This window comes from Panicum virgatum, chromosome 7K (assembly GCF_016808335.1).
Source record: "Panicum virgatum strain AP13 chromosome 7K, P.virgatum_v5, whole genome shotgun sequence".
NCBI classification, from domain to species: domain Eukaryota; kingdom Viridiplantae; phylum Streptophyta; class Magnoliopsida; order Poales; family Poaceae; genus Panicum; species Panicum virgatum.
Genome location: NC_053142.1, coordinates 50,681,689 through 50,700,261, shown reverse-complemented (window position 1 = coordinate 50,700,261; position 18,573 = coordinate 50,681,689). Strand labels below are relative to the sequence as shown.

General features: G+C 43.6%; 2 protein-coding genes across 5 annotated transcripts; one reads left to right on the top strand and one right to left on the bottom strand.

The window, feature by feature from the left end:
* Positions 1-1,739: 1,739 nt before the first annotated feature.
* On the bottom strand, positions 1,740-9,577 carry LOC120642077 (protein RCC2-like). Its single transcript, XM_039918471.1, has 16 exons — positions 9,165-9,577; positions 7,589-7,650; positions 7,456-7,523; positions 7,156-7,277; positions 6,376-6,481; positions 6,186-6,237; positions 5,981-6,098; positions 5,870-5,900; positions 5,668-5,691; positions 5,455-5,579; positions 4,418-4,499; positions 4,128-4,250; positions 3,975-4,028; positions 3,826-3,895; positions 3,214-3,244; positions 1,740-2,379 (listed from the first exon to the last, which is right to left on the bottom strand). The coding sequence occupies exons 1-16, from the start codon at positions 9,394-9,396 to the stop codon at positions 2,042-2,044; spliced, it is 1,638 nt and encodes a 545-aa protein (XP_039774405.1). The 5' UTR covers positions 9,397-9,577; the 3' UTR covers positions 1,740-2,041.
* A 3,837-nt stretch (positions 9,578-13,414) lies between these two features.
* LOC120642075 (serine protease HtrA-like) lies at positions 13,415-18,573 on the top strand. 4 transcript variants are annotated; one of them, XM_039918470.1, is made up of 11 exons: positions 13,418-14,084; positions 14,185-14,429; positions 14,508-14,642; positions 14,713-14,828; positions 15,688-15,966; positions 16,050-16,183; positions 17,248-17,365; positions 17,450-17,542; positions 17,642-17,719; positions 17,814-17,926; positions 18,203-18,573. In XM_039918470.1, the coding sequence occupies exons 2-10, from the start codon at positions 14,414-14,416 to the stop codon at positions 17,901-17,903; spliced, it is 1,059 nt and encodes a 352-aa protein (XP_039774404.1). In that variant the 5' UTR covers positions 13,418-14,084; positions 14,185-14,413; the 3' UTR covers positions 17,904-17,926; positions 18,203-18,573. The 4 variants fall into 4 exon arrangements, with proteins under 4 accessions (XP_039774402.1, XP_039774401.1, XP_039774404.1 ...); XM_039918468.1 differs by having other exon boundaries at positions 13,415-14,084; positions 14,185-14,642; XM_039918469.1 differs by having other exon boundaries at positions 13,418-14,429.

Sequence of the window (18,573 nt, the reverse complement as noted above, 5' to 3'; positions counted from 1 at the left end):
CTCACATCTGGGTCCCTGAATCTTTCACTTAACCCCCTACTCTCTTCTCTCTCTCCCCACGCGCGCACACAGAGGCCGGCGGACATGGCTTGCCGTGGCCCTGGGCGGCACCCGGCGAGGCGGCGCTGCGCGGGGTGGAGGCAAGCCGGAGGGGGGGGTCGGGAGGTGCGGGGCCCACCCAACAGCGACAGCCCGGCAAGGCGGCGGCGGCGCGTAGGGCGGGGCGGCGGCTGGCATGGCGGTGGCGCGGCCACTCCGGCCAGCGCAGGGCCAGGCGGCGGCGCTGTGGGGCGGGGCAAGCACCAGCGCGGCCGGGCGGTGCCAGCGCGCGTGGTGGCGCGGCCCGGTGCCGCGCGAGCACTGCTCGCGGCGTGTGGCTGCGGGAGTAGGGGCGGGCCGCCGGCGGCGCGACGGCATTCTGGCGCCGGTAGCACAAGAACCCGAAGGGAAAGGGGTTGGGGAGGATGAGGGCGTCGCGTCCGAGCTCACCGCGGCCTCGATTTAGGCGGAGGATGGCCGGAGGACGAGGATCGACGGCGGGGCGGAGCTTCGGCGGCCAACAATGGCGGCCGCGGCGGCACAGGGGCCGATTCGGCCGTGGATTGGCTCGAACGGGCACGGGATGGGGCGGAGGTGGAGGGCAAGGCAAGGGAGGTCGGGGTGCGAGGGGTCGAGCGGGGGCGATGAGGTTTGGCCGGAGGGCGGCGGCGGCGAGCTTAGCTCGTGCTCGGCTCGGCGTGAGCGCGAGGAAGGAGGGGAGGGGAAAACGAAGACTGCACCGAGAGGAGATAAGCACGAGCTCGCAGCGGAAGGGGTCGGGGTGCGATGGCCGACGCATGGACACAGACGTCGAGAGCGGCGGCGTGCGGCGCCGTCACGGCGTGAAACAGAGAGAGGAAGGAGGAGAGATTGTGTAATGGCAATTTCGTAATTAGATCAAAGTTCAAAATTTCATTTTGTAAACTCAATTTTTCTCCTATTTTTTAATGGAAACACGAAAAATTTTGAACATGAAAGTTGTAGTGAATTCGAAACTCTACCACTTTCTTTTCAAGCACCACTCCATTTGAGGCTTAGTTCAAAAGTCAAATTTGAATTTTTGAAGAAAGTACTTTGTTATCCTGTTCATGCTTGAATTTAAATTTTTCCTAAATTTTTGTGTAGCAACTTGAAAAACCACCAACATGAAAGTTGTTCACAGTTTAAAACTCTACAACTTTGTTTTTAGGCAAAAATTCATTTGAGTAAGAATTTAAAAGTTATTTTCAAAGCATTTTTCATTGGATTTGAAAACTAGTCATCATTTCATGTGTTAACAACTAGCAAAAATGTAATTAAATGATTTTATGCATGCAAGGTTAGTGTTAATGACGATATCAAACACACGATTAACTCTAACTACAGGTGATTAACACCTGGGTTAACACCTGGGGTGTTACATTAGAGGCCTAGTACCGGTCGTCAGAGAATAAAGCAGGTGAGGGACAGGCCAACAGCGTCAACAGGCTCATCTAAGCCCAGACTGGGGCACTACAAAAGCTAGGACAAATAAAACCAAACCCTCTTCAGAAGTTCAGATCAAGCAGACACTAGAACGTGCTTTGTCATATCCACACAATGACTGAACATAGCAAGATCATGTGACCGGATATGACAGCCTTGGATTCTTCATGCTTCGTTGACCGCCACAAGACAGCCTCAAGGGCACAAGGTACTGATGCTTAGCCCAAGGGACAGTATGATTGAACAGGATAAATCACTCTATTGATGGGTCCATAATAGCCTAAAACCAAATGTGAGATTAACATCGACATGGAACAGATGTACATGTTAAAGCATTTCTAGACTTACAATCAGATGGAACACTCAATTTGGAAAAAGGGGGCAAAAAAGAGATGAAGTTTTTGAATAGCTGCAATTGGCGAAATTGAGGTACGGCGGAGGCTTTGCTACCAAAATTAAATCTTCAATGGTTGGATCACATCAGGTGTTAGAGATCACTTGATCTGACTTCAACACCACCTTAATGCAGACCATATGATCACTTCCGGGGTCTCCCTCGTTTTCCACCACGTCCACCTGAGCTTCCACCTTTCTGAGCAGGGCTCTCAGTTTTCTTAGGGCGGCCTCTACCTCTTCCAGATGGCTTTGCCTCAGGAGCTGCCTTTTTGCCTCCCCTGACTCTCCCCCTATTAGAGGGTTTGTGGCCACGCCTACCCTTGGCCTCTTCTATTTCTCCGTTCTCATCATCCCCACTTTCATCCTCATCATCTTCCTCTTCTGATTCAGAATCATCCTTGGTTTTCTTGCGCTTGTTGGCACGTGAATTGGTGCTGGCAGATGCCTTCTTGGTTGCTTGCACCTCCACCTTCTCCTCTACTGCAGTGGTGAATTCAAAACCATCCATAAGCAAGACAAGGAAAACAGCAAATGATACCAGCGAACCAAGTTTGAGTAGGTAAATAGGTGTATAGTACTCCATCCGTTCATTTTTAGTAGGCATATTAGAATCTGAAATTTTCTTATGAGGTATACTTTGACCACCAATTTCTCTTACAATATATCAAGTGCTAGAAAGTTAATGTCATATTTAAAGATATTTGAAATAAGAATATATTCATATAACTTTTATACACTATAAACATGCATATAATTTGACTCATCGTTGGTCAAATTGATTAAGTTTGGCTTTTTTAAAATTCTATAATACACCAACTAAAAATGGAGGGAGTATTATACAATTTGCTCTTGAGAACATACGGTTACTATTTAATAGTATTTCATCGTCCTAGACATGAGAGCAACATGAAACAATCATAAACTTGGTATCTTTCATTAAATTGTTTTCAACTAATGATAGCTCAGGTCCAAGTGACTATTTGGATCCAAAAATAGGCAACGCACAATACAATTCAAATGGAAAATGGGTAGCCAGTTGGCCTCCATGTTCTCTTTTGTAGTAGTATAATTGCGATCTAGGGTACTGGGGTAGGTCTTCATGGTAAACAGGTTGGCCTGAACCCAGTGTGCCCTTAAATAGATGCCACACGGGATAATGTTCAGGTTCAGGGCAACTAAATTGATAATTAAATTCACTTACATGCAGAAAAAACATTAATGATTTACAAGGTTTACAGCAATACCCTTCTACAGTCTATTTTAACCAGCATTAAAATGTCTGTGTTATTCCAAAACAAATGAGGGAATACAAACCTTCAGTTGTATCACCATCATAAATCTCCAGCTGAGCATCAAAAAAGATGTGTATTAAAATATAACAATTTAAAACTGCAAACACCAAGCACTGAAGGATACAAAAGGCTAACATGACATCTGCATTGCAAGGTAATAAAAGAGTGCTCGATGTTGAAACATGTTACTATAAATCCAGGTTGACCAGGTAAACTTGCAATCTCATCCCATATGCTTCATCTTATTGCTAAAGGATATAGGTCATTCGGGAATATATGACTACAAATTTCTCATTAGGAAATAATATATCAAATAAAAGCCATGTTAAATAGACAATATTTGCAAGACCCATTCATTCAATTGTGAGCTCCAAGTTATCTCTAATTTGTTATTTGATCGATCACATTTTGATTCAGTCGTTGAGCAGGAAAAAAAACTTGTTTACAATCAGATTATCCGATGGACAACTCATCATAGGTGGAAACTGTGTTGATGCATATCTTTATGGAAAGGAGTCTAAGGACAGGTGGTGATTCAGACCCATTTCTTGTTGCATGATCAAACGTTCAATTGAATGTGTAGCCTAACATTAAGCAACTGAAAAGTCCATGCAACAAAGTGTTCTTAAGTTACCTTATCAAGTCGATCACCAATATTTGCCCTGTCCACAACAATTAGAGACAGTCCATATCCACAACCGACACTGGAGAAAGTGTTCTCAAATCATTATAGACTATAATGTCAACAGGGAATGAAAACTGACATTCATTTAGTGTAATTACCTTGTAACATGCATTCCCTCAAGAATGTCAACCTTTTTGGGATTTGCAGATGACCTACAGTACAAATATATGGAACAGCAATGGCCAATTAGACCAGTATAATGAGTGAAGGTTTTTGTACAATCAACATATTCTATTTTTATATAGACATACTTCTGCCCATTAGGCCCATAACCAAGTTCTCCATTCTGGGCAACACCCCAGCTTATGCATGAATCATCAGCACCAACAACATGGTGCATGTTACCAGAAGCCATGCAGCGAATATTCCAACCACTGAAGCAAAAAAAAATCATAGATTAAGCAGATAACTCAGGATAACAATGTTACATCAGGCAGCTAACTGTGATAAATAACTAAACAGCCTCTCAAGAAAAGACATGCAATAACATAAAGTGGTAGGTTTTGGAATTCTGCATTATGGTGACAAGTGTGTAAGGAACCTTAAATCCATTACAGGCTTCGGATACATCCAATCATCGCCTGTATTCTTCATCTTTCCCCACATGTACAACTGTCCACCACCTAGCAATCAAACCAAATAACCAGAAATTAATAACAATGTTATAGATTATAGGTTTTGCAATACAACCAGGATGTTCCTAGTTAGCAGAGTTCAAACTATACAGACAATGCTTTTCACAAGCAATGAATAGCAGCCGTATGTGAAAGAATTTTTTCATCAAACAGGCATAAAATATTAAAATCCAACATGGTTTAAGTATAGACCAGATTACTTCAAGGGTAATGTCAGATGCCTCATGGTGCAATTGACACTAGAACCAAGCACAAGTAGAAACATTAGGCCTGAATAAGCAAAACATATACATATGCCCTGCATAATTCAAAAAAATATTCACCATAACATGATATAGCATAAAAGTCATTAAACTACAATCATGACAGTTAACCAGAGGCTCACAAGTCACATAGTGTCACAAGATTCAATAGGCTTGGAATAAATAGCTTGATCAGCAAGCAACCTGATAAGCATTTTATTTGCACTCCTAAATAAATGGAACAATGGGTTATATCGGCCGCTGTAATTAACAAGATTTTTATTTCCCTATTTTATTGCAAGTGAACTTTTATATTTAATACAACAACAAAACCATTTTTAGTCCCACGAAAGTCAGGGTATGCTAGATCTGAAGCAACATGAGCCACCACTAAAAAAAGGAAAAACTATGCATAGTGTAAATTCATCAAGTAACCAAGTATTGAGAGCAATTGTTCTACACTTCTACTACAGATTTCCATGAGATGAGCACTTACATGTATGTTCAGAAAAAGAAACTCAGGTTTAAAGGCACACACATGGAAAGTTATGGAGACACGGAAAATTCCAAAATATGATACATGAAAAAATGCTAATATTACCAGCACTTATCATTTATGATAGTTCATGCAAACAACCAAGATAGCGCATAAACCTATTATCCCAATGGTCCAAATAGCATCAGAGCTAGCTGCGCCATACCAGCTGTGCATGCAGAACTTGCAGAACCAGCTGAGACAATAGCATTAGGAGGCAGAACATTGTGCTTCTGGAAGATTTCTACAAGACGAGGTTGCCATTCATCCTTCTGTTCCCTGTGGCCCAACCTAAATAAAAAAGCAAGATGTTATATGAACCACCTTGGTCTTGGACAATAACATTGCTAAAGTAGGATGCATGCCCATAATATCATACCTTCCATATCCACCAAAACCCCATCTGCCAAACACACAAAAAAAAAACACAGTAAGGGAAAAAATAGAAAACCTCAGAACTGGAAAAAAAATGTTATATCCTGCACATATGTGGACTGCATACAGCATATACAGAGGAACTCATGCCTCTTAACTACTTCAGTTTTGAAAATGTGTAAATAAGTGGTGAATAAAACACATACGTGTAAACAAAGCCACTGGAATCAACTGCGACTGCCACATACAAGTAAAAGAAATAGGGTTGAATCAGTGTTAATCATGATGACTCGAAAGAATGAAAGAAGAAGAAAAACCTGTATGATTAGTTCCGCATGCAACTTTGACTACAGTTTTCCCAGAAAATGTAGCAATCGCTCGTGGGCGGGGCTGAGGATCATACGTCAGCTTGACAGACGAATCTTTAGCATTGTACTGAAATAGCATAAATCAAATCATAGTGAATAAATAATAAATTCAAAGAATAGTCAACCTGTGCAAAAAAAGGGAGTAACAGCTAACCTCATTATCAGTTCCATGCCCGAGTTGACCATATTGGGGAAGGCCTGCTGTACTGAATAGCAATATAGCATAGAAGAATAAAATACTGCCTCAAAAAAACTGACGAACAACACCCACTAACTACAGCCAAAGCAGATATTAATCAAATGAGGTTCAAGATTTCTAGTTTTGAATTTCCAGTAAGACATACAGTATAGAAGAGCCTTCCACTGATGACAACCAGACTGTAAAATCAGCTCCACATACAGCATTTGTTGCTTCGGAAACGATACAGGGCACTGGCGATGACTCAATTTCTGCAGCAATCGTAGGAACCGCAGAATAACAGCAATATGTCAAATTGATGCCAGAGAAAATGTTCACAAGATTCTCAAGACTAATTAATGGCATTGGACAATTGTCTTACAAACAGGTTATTAAAAAAGTTAACTGCAATAATTAGTCATTAGGGGTAAAAGGAACATATGAAATGTCATTCCGAACATGTTCCAAGATAAATTTGAGTTCACATGAGCAGTGGCAGAGCTAAGATTTGAAATCAGAGTATGCCTTTTGTGGCCACCGCCACCCGGGCACCGGCCAATAGTCCGTCGCTCCTCAGGAAACATTTTTAACTAATGGGCTGGTCCGATTCTTGGGTATGCCAGGGCCAACCTGGCATACCATGTAGCTCCATCACTGCACATGAGACGCTACATCAAAGTACTAGCGGCGCATCAAACAGAATAGGGAAAAAAGAATTTCGGTTAACATATTTAAATGTAAGCAGAGATTTAAAACACATAACAATCCTTCAGAACCAAAATGGTATGTGCAGGTACTTCTGTGGTTACTCATAACAATCCTTCAGAACCAAAATGGTATGTGCAGGCACTTCTGTGGTTACTCATAACAATCCTTCAGAACCAAAATGGTATGTGCAGGCACTTCTGTGGTTACTCAGAGATAAATAAGAAGTAATGGTACCAACCATTCCTCAAGGAGCCCGTCCCTAACTGCCCATGCTTATTGTGGCCAAAAGAGAAGGATTTCCCATCATCAGCTACAACCACTGTATGGTTTCTGCCAACGCTTGCTTTGATGATTTTGTATCTGCAGGTACAACAAGTGTATGTTAACGTATTGGAACACAAAAAGACAATATTTAACGCCTTCAAACCACTCATATTAATCATACTTCCTAATCAGGTCATGAGTCTACCAACACTACACACAGCTGTTAGCAAGAAAACTGCAGGTAAAGAGTTCACTTTTGTACGCAATATCTTACTTTGATAGTTGTGAAACAACAGTTGGCAGGTTACGCAGAAGAGTATCCCCATGCCCTAGCTGTCCCTTCTGCTAGAAAGCAATAGTGTTAAGTAATACGGGGCACAAACGCAACTATCTATTCAGATTTATACCTCATTGCGACCCCATGTATAACATCTGCCTTCAGCATCCAAAGCAACACAATGGCAAGCAGCTGGGAAAATGATAAAACAAGTTGTTAGCAAAGACTGAAAAGTCTATCAAGTTATTAAGCGAAAAATACACAGCATGGTAAAGTAACATATGTGTTAATGTAGAAGAAATATAATGTCACAATTCACAATACTGCCTTAATTATTCACCAAACCATGTGTGAGGTTACTTTTAGAAATGAACAGTAAATTAGGGTTTTCCATCTTAAGAAAATTCCACGCCGCGCTGTTACAATACACCCCAACCCCTCCCAATATTGACCCCTCCTCTCCCATGCCCCAGGTAGTGTCAAACCTCTTGCGCCACCAACAAGCACTCCTGGCCAACTGGCCTCCCCATGCCACCAGTGTTTTAAAGGCGAGGCGAGCTGGGTCCGCCTGGACGCCTAGGCGACGCCTTTGAAACACTGCATGCCACCTCTGGTCCATCCCTCCAAGTGCACAGAGGGCTAGGGGAGAAAAGGATGTAGAGGAGACAAAAGGTGTTGGGGGTAGAACTGGGGCACAGGGCCCCGACTGTTTGGGCTTCCATCACTTCACCACTTGTTTTTGGTCCAAGTAGACCGACCGACCCATATGTATTTGTTCACCTCCTCATCCCGTGCGCGCATTGTTTTTCTGGGCAGCTTTTAGTGCTTCCACCACTTCACCTCTTGTTATCCAAATTGATTTCTGCCCCTACCCCGTGAACGCCTTTTGTTTCTTTTGGACAAAGTAAGCCTACCGAACCCCCCCCCCCCCCCCCAAACCCCGCAGTGTCCGTGCAGGCTCATCATGGGAAATACAGGAACAAGTCACTGCTGGTTAGTTCTTAACACCTTATAGTCCTAATCGAATCCAATTTGCTGCTATTTCAATTACAGCTTTTGATGAAATTACAAGGTTAAAGGCTTTAACTCCTCATTCCTTTTGCACTTGTTCCCTAAACTAATCTTGTCGAATGTTCATAATTATTCCCTAAGAAGGCAATACTCTATTGGCACATTATTTTTATAATTCCAAGCAGCTGTGCATGCCACCCGATTGTTCAAGTAACTGGCTAGAATTTTTCAACATTTTCCACACATGACTGATGATTGAAATCCATCAAAGGGTTGTATCTAGGTTCACTGCATTATTCGATTCAATATGTGCCAAAATTACGAAACACCAACTAACAAGTTCTTTTGCACTGCCACGTTGGTGCCACTAAGGCTGTACTGAAAAGTTCGACCTATCAACTATGATGGGACTGCAGTATCATATTTTTGCGGCCATTTCCTGTACATTTGTTAAAACGAGGCAGGCTAACTTTTCAGCGTGAACTCATCCAATGATCCAACCACTGAAAGCAACCACCAACTCCAAACAAGGGACACAGATCAACTCGATCTGCCTACGTTTGATTGCATTTATCATCACAAACTAATCTAAACATTTCTATGCATCAGCTGGTTCCAGCTCCTCCATCCCGCCAAAAAAAAAAGAACTAGCGCACACATCATCTCAAACGCGGGCAAGGATGCCGGGAACTCACTGCAGCCAGAGCCGACGAAGCGGATGTCGACGCCCATCAGCGGCCGCAATCGCGTCGGGGACACCAGGTTGCCCTGTGCCCCGCCCACCACCTTCCGGCCCATGGTGTCGAAGCTCGTCCCACCGCAGTACAGCAGCTCCCAGCCGGAGGCGCTGCCCTTCGTCTCCGCGTCCTCGTCGCCCTCGGCGGCCGCGGCCGCGGCGTCCTTCTCGGGCTCGGCACTGGCCGACATTATCACCGGCGGTGGCGGCGGAGGCGGAGGATTTCGATCGGAAACCCTAGATTTGGTACGAGGAAGCGGGGAGGGGAAGCAAGGGATGGATTTGAAACAAGCGACACTCTAGATTGAAACTTTCTGCGAGCAGGTGGGTGCAGTGTGGATATATAGTACACTCGGTTTGGCCAGTGGAGCCGGGCTAATTAAAGAAGACCGAGAGATATTTCAACGCTGCCATCGGCGAGCATGACTTGTGGGCCAATACTAGTTGGTGGCCCACTTGTCATCGATTTTGGTTCTGTTTTCCTCCATCTATGGTTGATTCTTTCACATGCCCATGGTTGAACTTTTTTTTTCTTTTTCCTTTCTCGGGGTTTATCCCATATTGTTTCCCTGTACGAACACTAGAGGAGCATATTTGCTTCGTTCGTTTTTAATAAGCATCTTAGGGTTCTAGAAAGTCAAATACCATAATTTTTCTATCATCAATTATATTTTAATTCATCATTGATCTTGGAGAAATTGTCAGTATATTATAAGACACATTTGATCAAAGCATAACTCGAAGGACTTTTTCAAACTATGACATGCGGAATAGAGATAGTAGCTTTTTGTTCATTCCATAGACAATGAAAAACGAAATTGGCAATAAGTTAAAACTGTAGATTCAAGAGTTTTTCTAGTTTATATAGCGTCTTTCAGATGAAGTTTATCCTGATTCCTAACTGTGGTTGTCGGCATAAAGACAAGATGAATGGATGGATGATTGGTAGTTTGGATGATGCTGGTAAAGGAATGTGAAGAGATGATACGTTAACGTAGCGGCGATTAGAACTTAGAAGACACAATACAAGTCCTCGCCGAGTCCTATGCAAGGTTAACCTAACCGGTGGGAACCGGTCCGGTTTGACCGGTTACCGGTCAAACCGGTCCGGTCCGGTTCCGGTTCCGGCCGGTACCCAACCGGTCAAAATTCAAATTTTAAATTTGAATTCAAAAAATGAAAAATTCCCAAAAAATTTCTAAAAATACTTCAAGGTGTGATGAATCTAATGGTGTCAAATTTTCTCAAAAATTCATTCATTTAGTACAGTTTGTGAGAATTTAAAGTTAAATCAAAAAAGAAAAAAAAATGGGTCGGCCCATGAAGGCCCACCGATCAAACCGGTCAAACCGGCCGGTAAACCGGTCAAACCGGTCGGTAAACCGGTAAAACCGGCCGGTAAACCGGTTGCACGGGAGCGTTTGAATTTCAAACCGGTCAAACCGACCGGTAAACCGGTAAAACCGGCCGGTAAACCGGTCAAACCGGCCGGTAAACCGGTCGGAACCGGTTGCACGGGAAAATTTGAATTTATTTGAATTTGGATTTGAATTCAACCGGTTTCCACCGGTTACCGGCCTAACCGGTCCGGTAAACCGGTACCGGAGGGCGGCGGTAACCGGTTTCCGGTTGGGAAATAAAACCCTGGTCCTATGGCGACAGCATAGTCTTAGATGAGGGTCGCGAAGTTATGGAGATGACGGAGGAGGAGAAACAAGGAAAGTTAAAAGAAGAAAAGAAAATAGTACTCATTTTATTTTAAATTATTAGTTATTTTAACTTTTCTAAATTTATACCTTTGTTATGCATCTAAATTGTACTAACTACCGTGAAATTAAGCCGATGAGCCATACGATGAAGCTTTGGGAGAGGGTTATCGAGCATCGCCTAAGAAGAGTGACAAGTGTGACCCAAAACCAATTTGGGTTCATGCCTGGAAGGTCAACCATGGAGGCGATTTTCTTAATACGACAATTGATGGAGAGATATAGGGAGCGGAAGAAGGACTTGCACATGGTCTTCATTGACCTTGAGAAGGCATATGACAAAGTAACGAGAAATGTCATGTGGTGGGCTTTGGAGAAGCACAAAGTCCCAACTAAGTACATTACCCTCATTAAGGATATGTACAAGGATGCGACGACGTTTGTCCGGACATGTGATGGCAACACCACTGACTTTTCTATTAACATAGGCCTACACCAGGGGTCAGCATTGAGCCCTTATTTATTTGCTTTAGTGATGGATGAGATCACAAGGGATATACAAGGTGAGATCCCTTGGTGTATGCTTTTTTGCTGATGATGTGGTGCTAGTTGACGAGAGTAGGGCAGGGGTTAATAGGAAGTTAGAGCTGTGGAGACGCACGTTAGAGTCGAAAGGGTTCAGACTTAGTAGGACCAAGACCGAGTACATGATGTGCGATTTTAGCGCGACTAGGCATGAGGGGGGAGACGTTAGTCTAGATGGGCAAGTGGTGGTCCAGAAGGATACTTTTCGATATTTAGGATCGGTGCTACAAAAGGATAGCGACATTGATGAAGATGTTAGGCATAGAATTTCAGCTGGCTGGTTGAAATGGCGGCAAGCTTCTGGCATCCTTTGTGACAAGAGGGCGCCACAAAAGCTAAAAGGCAAATTCTATAGGACAACAATTCATCCGACGATGTTATACGGTGTTGAAGGTTGGCCTAAAAAAAGCGACATGTGCAGCAACTGAGTGTAGCAGAGATGCGGATGTTGCGGTGGTTTTGCGGGCACACAAGGAGGAATAGAGTCCGGAACGAAGTTATTCGGGATAGGGTCGGGGTGGCACCAATTGAGGAGAAACTTACTCAGCATCGGCTGAGATGGTTTGGACATGTCCAACGAAGGCCTCCTGAGGCGCCGGTGCGTAATGGGGTTCTTGAACGGGTCGATAATGTAAAGAGGGGTAGAGGTAGACCTAAACTGACGTGGGATGAGTTGGTTAAGAGAGACCTTAAGGATTGTAATATCTCTAGAGAGATAGCTTTGGATAGGAGCGCTTGGAGACTAGCTATCAATGTGCCTGAACCTTGAACTTATTTCTTCCGGGTTTCATCTCTAGCCTACCCCAATTTGCTTGGGAAAAAAGGCTATATTGTTGTTGTTGTTATGCATCTAAATATAATATATATGTAGATAAAAACTATAAAATTTAGAAAATTTAAAAACGATTAATGATTTGAGATGGAGGGAGCACTAAGACCTTATTTAGATGCGTGTGTAATGCTTTTGAAATGAAATCTTTGCACGTTTGAAATACTAAACATAACTAATTACAAAACTAATTATAAACTCATCTGTAAATTACGAGACAAATTTATTAAAACTAATTAATCTGACATTAGCACATATCTACTATAGCGATTTATTGTCTAATCTGACCCAATTAGGCTCGTTAGATTTGTCTCGTAATTTACAAGCAAACTATGCAATTTATTTTTTATTTTATCTAGATGTAATACTTTATATATGTCTGGCAAGATAATTTTGCATCTAAATAAGGCCTAAGATAATTTTGTCTCGTAATTTGTTATGTTTTTGAACTATATTTATTGTTCCATTTATGTGTTCAAAAATTTGATGCCACGCATAAGATTTTTTTTAACTAAACATGGCCTAAAGTGTCGAAAATCCTTGCGTGTGTCTGTTAATTAGCAGCAGCGATGGAGACAGCTGCTAGAGTTTTTTGCCCTTGCATTCCCCTTCGAGGCTTCGGCGTTCCTACTTCCCCACGCGATTTGCCCACCTCCGGCATTGCGCTCTCCTCTGGCATAGGAGCTTGCTCCGGCAGCCCAAGACCCCCACGCCCCGACGCGCGTGGGTCGCCGCCTGCCCGCGGGCCGAGGCGCTTTGCTATGGAGCAACAAACGGAAGGAATTAGGCTAGAAAAAGGAGAGCTGGGATTCGTGTCGGTGTCGGATTCAACTTCAGGTCCGGTTTGTGCTCCAGCATACTTCAACCAGGTATGCTCTCTCTGTCTCTCGCTTCCATGCTCTGATCCAACCCACGGCGGCTCGAGCGGCAAGGAGAGGGGGAGGCCACCAGCAAGGCAAGGCTGATCTCCGCTAATGGCGGCGAGGAGAGGTAGTCCGGGCTCGCTGGCGGACGCATTAGAGCACCACCAGTAGAACCGGGGCCCACTCAATGGTGGGCTCCACACATGAAAGGACGCGTCCTGTTCTATGTGTGAGACCCGCACAACAATAATTTCATTTCCTCAACTACCTTCCTCTCCCACCGCACGGACGGCCTACTTCGTCTCGCACGGAGTTCGCCGCCGAGCTTACAAAAAAAAAAAAAAGAGTCTGCCGCCGGACCTGCCATCCCCTGCCTCCCCTCGTTCCCCGTCCCCTGCCTCCTCCGGCCTTCCTCGCGCGCCGCAGTCTGCTCCTCCGCCCTGCTCCTCCATGCCTGACACTGTCGTTGTCTCGCGTCTGCCCCCATCATCCGTCCACTCTCGATCTGGATCTCGCGGTGGAAGTCCCGTGCCTCCCCTCCGCATGAAGGAGGCAGCAGCAGAGCGGCGGGCGCAGCATCATCTGTCGGCAGCGAGGCCGTGGCGGGCGGGAGCGGCGGCGGCGGTGACCAGCCGTCCTCGTGGTCGCGACCGGCGCCGACGTTGTCGACTGCGTCACGGAGTACGCGCGCCGCCAGGGCCGCGGCGTCTGCGTTCTCCAGAATCGCCCGAACTCCGATCTCCGCTCCGCCTCCTACCTCTTCCAGCCTTCCTCTCGCGCCGCAGCCTACTCGCCGGGAGAAGGAGTTGGGATTCCAGACTACGGCGGGAGCACCAACGGCGGGAGAGAGAAGACGATGGTCCCTGCGAAGGAGCGGGTTCGATCCAAAGGAGCAGGTTCTCCATCGATCCAAGCCCCCAATGTATCGTACTCAGTTCCATCCTCGTATTAATTGCATCGACCCGTCGTCGAACCGCACACTGCGGTTGCTCTTAGAAACAAAACAATCGGGAGACCAAGGGCCGGTTCCTAATAAGAGGATGAAGATTGAGGCGGCGGCGGCGGAGTTGGTGGGCGGTAGCACCACTACTGCCTCCGAGGCGAAGCAGCAGGGGGACACGGCGGCGGCGGCGGCAGCAGCAGCAGACAGCTCCAGTGCCTTACCTGCTGCATCCATTCCTAATACCACGTCGCTTCCTCCTCGCTGCCAGCCAATCCACATGTCATGCGTCCTGTAAAAGGTCACTTCTTCTCAACTGAAAACCCGGAAGTGTTCCTACTGCACAACTGACTCATGCTGCATCTTTTGTTGCACCTAGATCCTCGTGGAAATCTTCCTACTCTGGTGAAACTCAAGGACCCGGATACTGCTGAGAGTGTCGCCAGCTCAAGAGACAAGGCGCTGGTTCGGGATGCCGCACGCTCAACCGTCAGCGTCTCCTCCATTGCGCTTGGTAAAATTGGGTGTGGAACATGTACCTGATTACCTCCTAACTTTATGATAACGTTCACATCTGTTTGCAGATGGGAAGGTCACTTACCGAGGGACTGGCATCTTCATTGGTTGGAAGGAGAACAAGAAGTGCGCTAGAGTATTGACTTGTTCTGAAATTGTACATGGACTTAATCCCAACAATAAGGTAGTGACAAAGCTTTCTATGTTCAATTTGTGGAGCTTACCTTAAACTTTACAGATTAGTGTTGACTTTCACTGGTTGTGGCACAATGGCAGACTTCTGCATAATATATTTATACTCAGTTATCACATCTGTCACGTTCTTTCTCCAATCTTTGACATTTCTTGCAAAATACATACTAGTGTAATCCAACCAATGCTCAATTCTTTGTCAAATGATGTTTTCTACTTTGCACTGTAGTGGTTGCAGCCTGCAGTTAATAGTTCATTCTCTTGTGCTTAAGATGTACGTCCCTGTCACGTGCCTCAGCTTGCCTTATAGAATTGAGATGTTTTGTGCTGTACACTAATTTAGTACCTCGCCTGTATGTGTCCGCCTTGATGGCTTGAAGTACCAATTATGTTCATGTTTTCCTGGTATTTGAATACAGTAAAGACGCCCACAATTATATCATCTGTTCATTTTCGTTTTAGATCTCAATCCTACTTTTTCATTCTAATTTTTATTTTCTGATGTATTGCCATTCAGATACTATGATGTCCATGTAAATATACTTGCATGCCTATGTCTTGTTTTCTTTTCATTCTTCTGACATGTTAGGTACAGTTTACACCACAGTTTCGTTATGCTTACCTCCTATTGTCCTTTCGTGCTCTCTTTCCATTACATGGACACACTACTACTGGATTCAACACACTTCCTGTGCCCCAAATTATGGAATCATCTGCTTATTGTGCACATATTAAAGCTATGTGTTTGTTTCTCTTTATGCAGTTATTTTTTTGCATGGTACTTATCTGATCGGCTATTTTCTTGATCCTGTAGCACTGTATTCTAATCAAAGCTCATTTTACCCTTTCAGCTACACATTTGCTTGCCAAATCGGAGCATCTTTGAGGGGCAACTTTTGTTCTTCAATAAGCATTATGACATTGCTTTATTGGAGATCTCGTCAGATTCAGACTTACCTTTGCAGCTCCCCACTTTTGGATGTAACCCAAACTATGGTCAGGATGTTTTCATTTTGGCTAGGGGCGAAGAGTCTAATCTGATGGCCAGGCATGGGAGGATCTTGTGGTCTGAAGATCCAGAAAATTTAAATCGCAACCACCTCATGCTTCTTAGCTGTGAACTTCCTGAGGTAATAATTGTGTATTATTATTTCCCAGCACTGTATTCTTGTTTCGTCACGCAGCTTTCTTAGTAGTATTTTTTTCTATGCAGTATGTCACTGGAGGACCAGTGATTGATCATGAGGGCAGTGTCATTGGGATGACATTCGATAATGTTGGTTCACATGCTAATATTTTTGCCATCTCCACCATCCTCACATGCATTGAAATGTGGCTGAAGTTCAGGTTCGCTAAGACGCTAACCTTTTCTCATTGTTGCACTGATGTTATAACTTGGCTAATATCTATAACATCTAATTGGTTTTAAAATTCTACATATTTTTTTGAGTTATAAGCAGTGATGCAGCAATTTGTTTGATGTTTATAGAGGTTTGCATTTTAACACTTTACTCACTTAGCTGAGCAACTTGCCCCTTGCTCCATGTATAAATATATGTTATCATGTTTAATGATTTACTTCACTTAGCTGTGCAACTTGCCCCTTGCCCCATGTAGAAATATATGCTATCATGTTTGAAAGTGGGAGCTTGCATACTATCGAAAGTTGAAAAAGCTGCACGAGACATTGCTGCTAGCGTGCTAGGTAGACAGGAAAATTGGCTAGTGGCATTGCCGTCATACATGCACAAGCTTGGATCTGTTAAAACCCATCTATCAGAATCATTAAGTATAATGCCATATGCTCAGACTTTGGACAAGTACCAATGTTATCTGCATTACCTGGTATTAAGTGCAAACCTGCTATTGGCTGTATCCACTTGAACAAATGTGGTCTGTTTCCTGGAGATTACTGAATTTGTCTTAAGTTGCTAATGCCTTCTGAAGTCAAATCTAACATGAGGAGCTCGAATGGTTGCTTAAAAATGGGTCATCCATATTTAGTCAACATAAGGGGCTATCTGGGGAGAAAATCAATTTCAATTGGTTCTTATAGACAATCTGCCTTGTTTTGAATGGTGCCTGGTTAAAGCTCGGTTAGTGAAAGCCATGGGAGAAAGAAAATAAACATATCCTGTTTTTAGAATTATGACCCTGAAGTATTATACTAAATAACCATTTTTCATGCACAAAGTTGTTGCCATGTATGATATTGAACTAGAATTAGTGGTGTGCCCTTAATTTAGTAGTGGAAATATCACTTGAAAACCAGTAGTATTTTCAGACAGATCGAATGATCCTTGAGCTAATATATCGTTTAAGTGACAATGACATGGTCTTATGGAACTGCTGCCTTTGGCTTCTTTGTGGTTAAATTTTGGAGCTGATTGATCGAGTACAACTTATTTCAGTCGTATTGCTCGCCCCGTACATGATTTGAGTTTAAGGACTGTGGAGCTGCTGGATGTGTCGCTCCAGGAGGTGATATCTCTTGATCACAACATCAACAATGGCTACATTGTAGATGAGGTATGACTCTTATGTTCAGTGTGTATGGAGCTCTATTTAGACTATATATACAGGTTAACACTATAATTCTTTTAACCTGTCTAGGTATCAATTGGTTCTACTGCTGAGAAGCTTGGCATTAGAAATGGAGATGTGATTGTTTCTCTTGATGGGCTGTGTGCTCAAACTCTACCTCAGGTGAAAATTGCATCTAATATTTGTGGACCCCCTAATATTTGTGGACCCCTTGCATCGAGAAGATTATCTATTGCTAATACGTTCAAATTTTGTCTGCAGTTGGAAGATTATCTTCTCTCTCTTGGTTGGGATTTCTTGCAGGGAAGTACTGATTCAAGCTCCACTGTAGATCTCAAGGTATGTTTGAAAACATGCAATGTAGAAATGTTGAATGTTCATATTAATTGAAACTAACAAGGAGTATTAATTTGTGTTCCTTTGGTTCTTGTAGCTTGAAGTTTATGATCTCCTCGAACGTGGTACAAGAAGCATCTCCTTGCCCGTTGAATTCTGTGATGCTTCAGATTCAGAATCAGAATGAGAAAAATACGAAACCAGCATACTGTAAGTGCTTTCTAAACTTTTTTCTATCATTTTCTTGTGCACATTTTGCCCTCAATCACTTAGTCGTGTCATAAGCAAATAGCATAGCTTTATTCTTGATACTGCTCTTGGTATTACATGGCTACAAGCATATGCTGGGGCAAAGTGAGGCCAAGGCTCCTGAGGTGCACGATGTGCATCCATGTTCTATGTTGTCGAATTTTGATGGTTAAAATTTGTTTATATTAAAAGACTGGCATGGAATTATTTTGCGATATCTGACATGTGGGATTTCAGGTTTATCAGTGCCGAGGACTTCATATGGTGATGCAACATAGCGATGGAACCTTCCCTCTGTCTCATATTTCGCTGCAAAAATATCATCCCTTCTATTTATATCCTCCTGGGGATGTATGGATAAGGATATTAATATTGGCGCACTGTGAACTTATTGACTGTGTAATGCAGTAATTAACTCACTGTTTAGCTAATCTCTCCTACATTAGTCCTGCTGGTTGGTATGTTATAATCTCCGGCTACGGTTCTTTGTCAATGTGCTCATTTGTAAATAAAGTTGTGGCCATGGCTACCTGGCTCCTATTTGTTCTTCTGTCAGTTATAGGCCGGCTGTTCAATCCGGCTTCCTATTGGTGAGTAATTGGAATTGA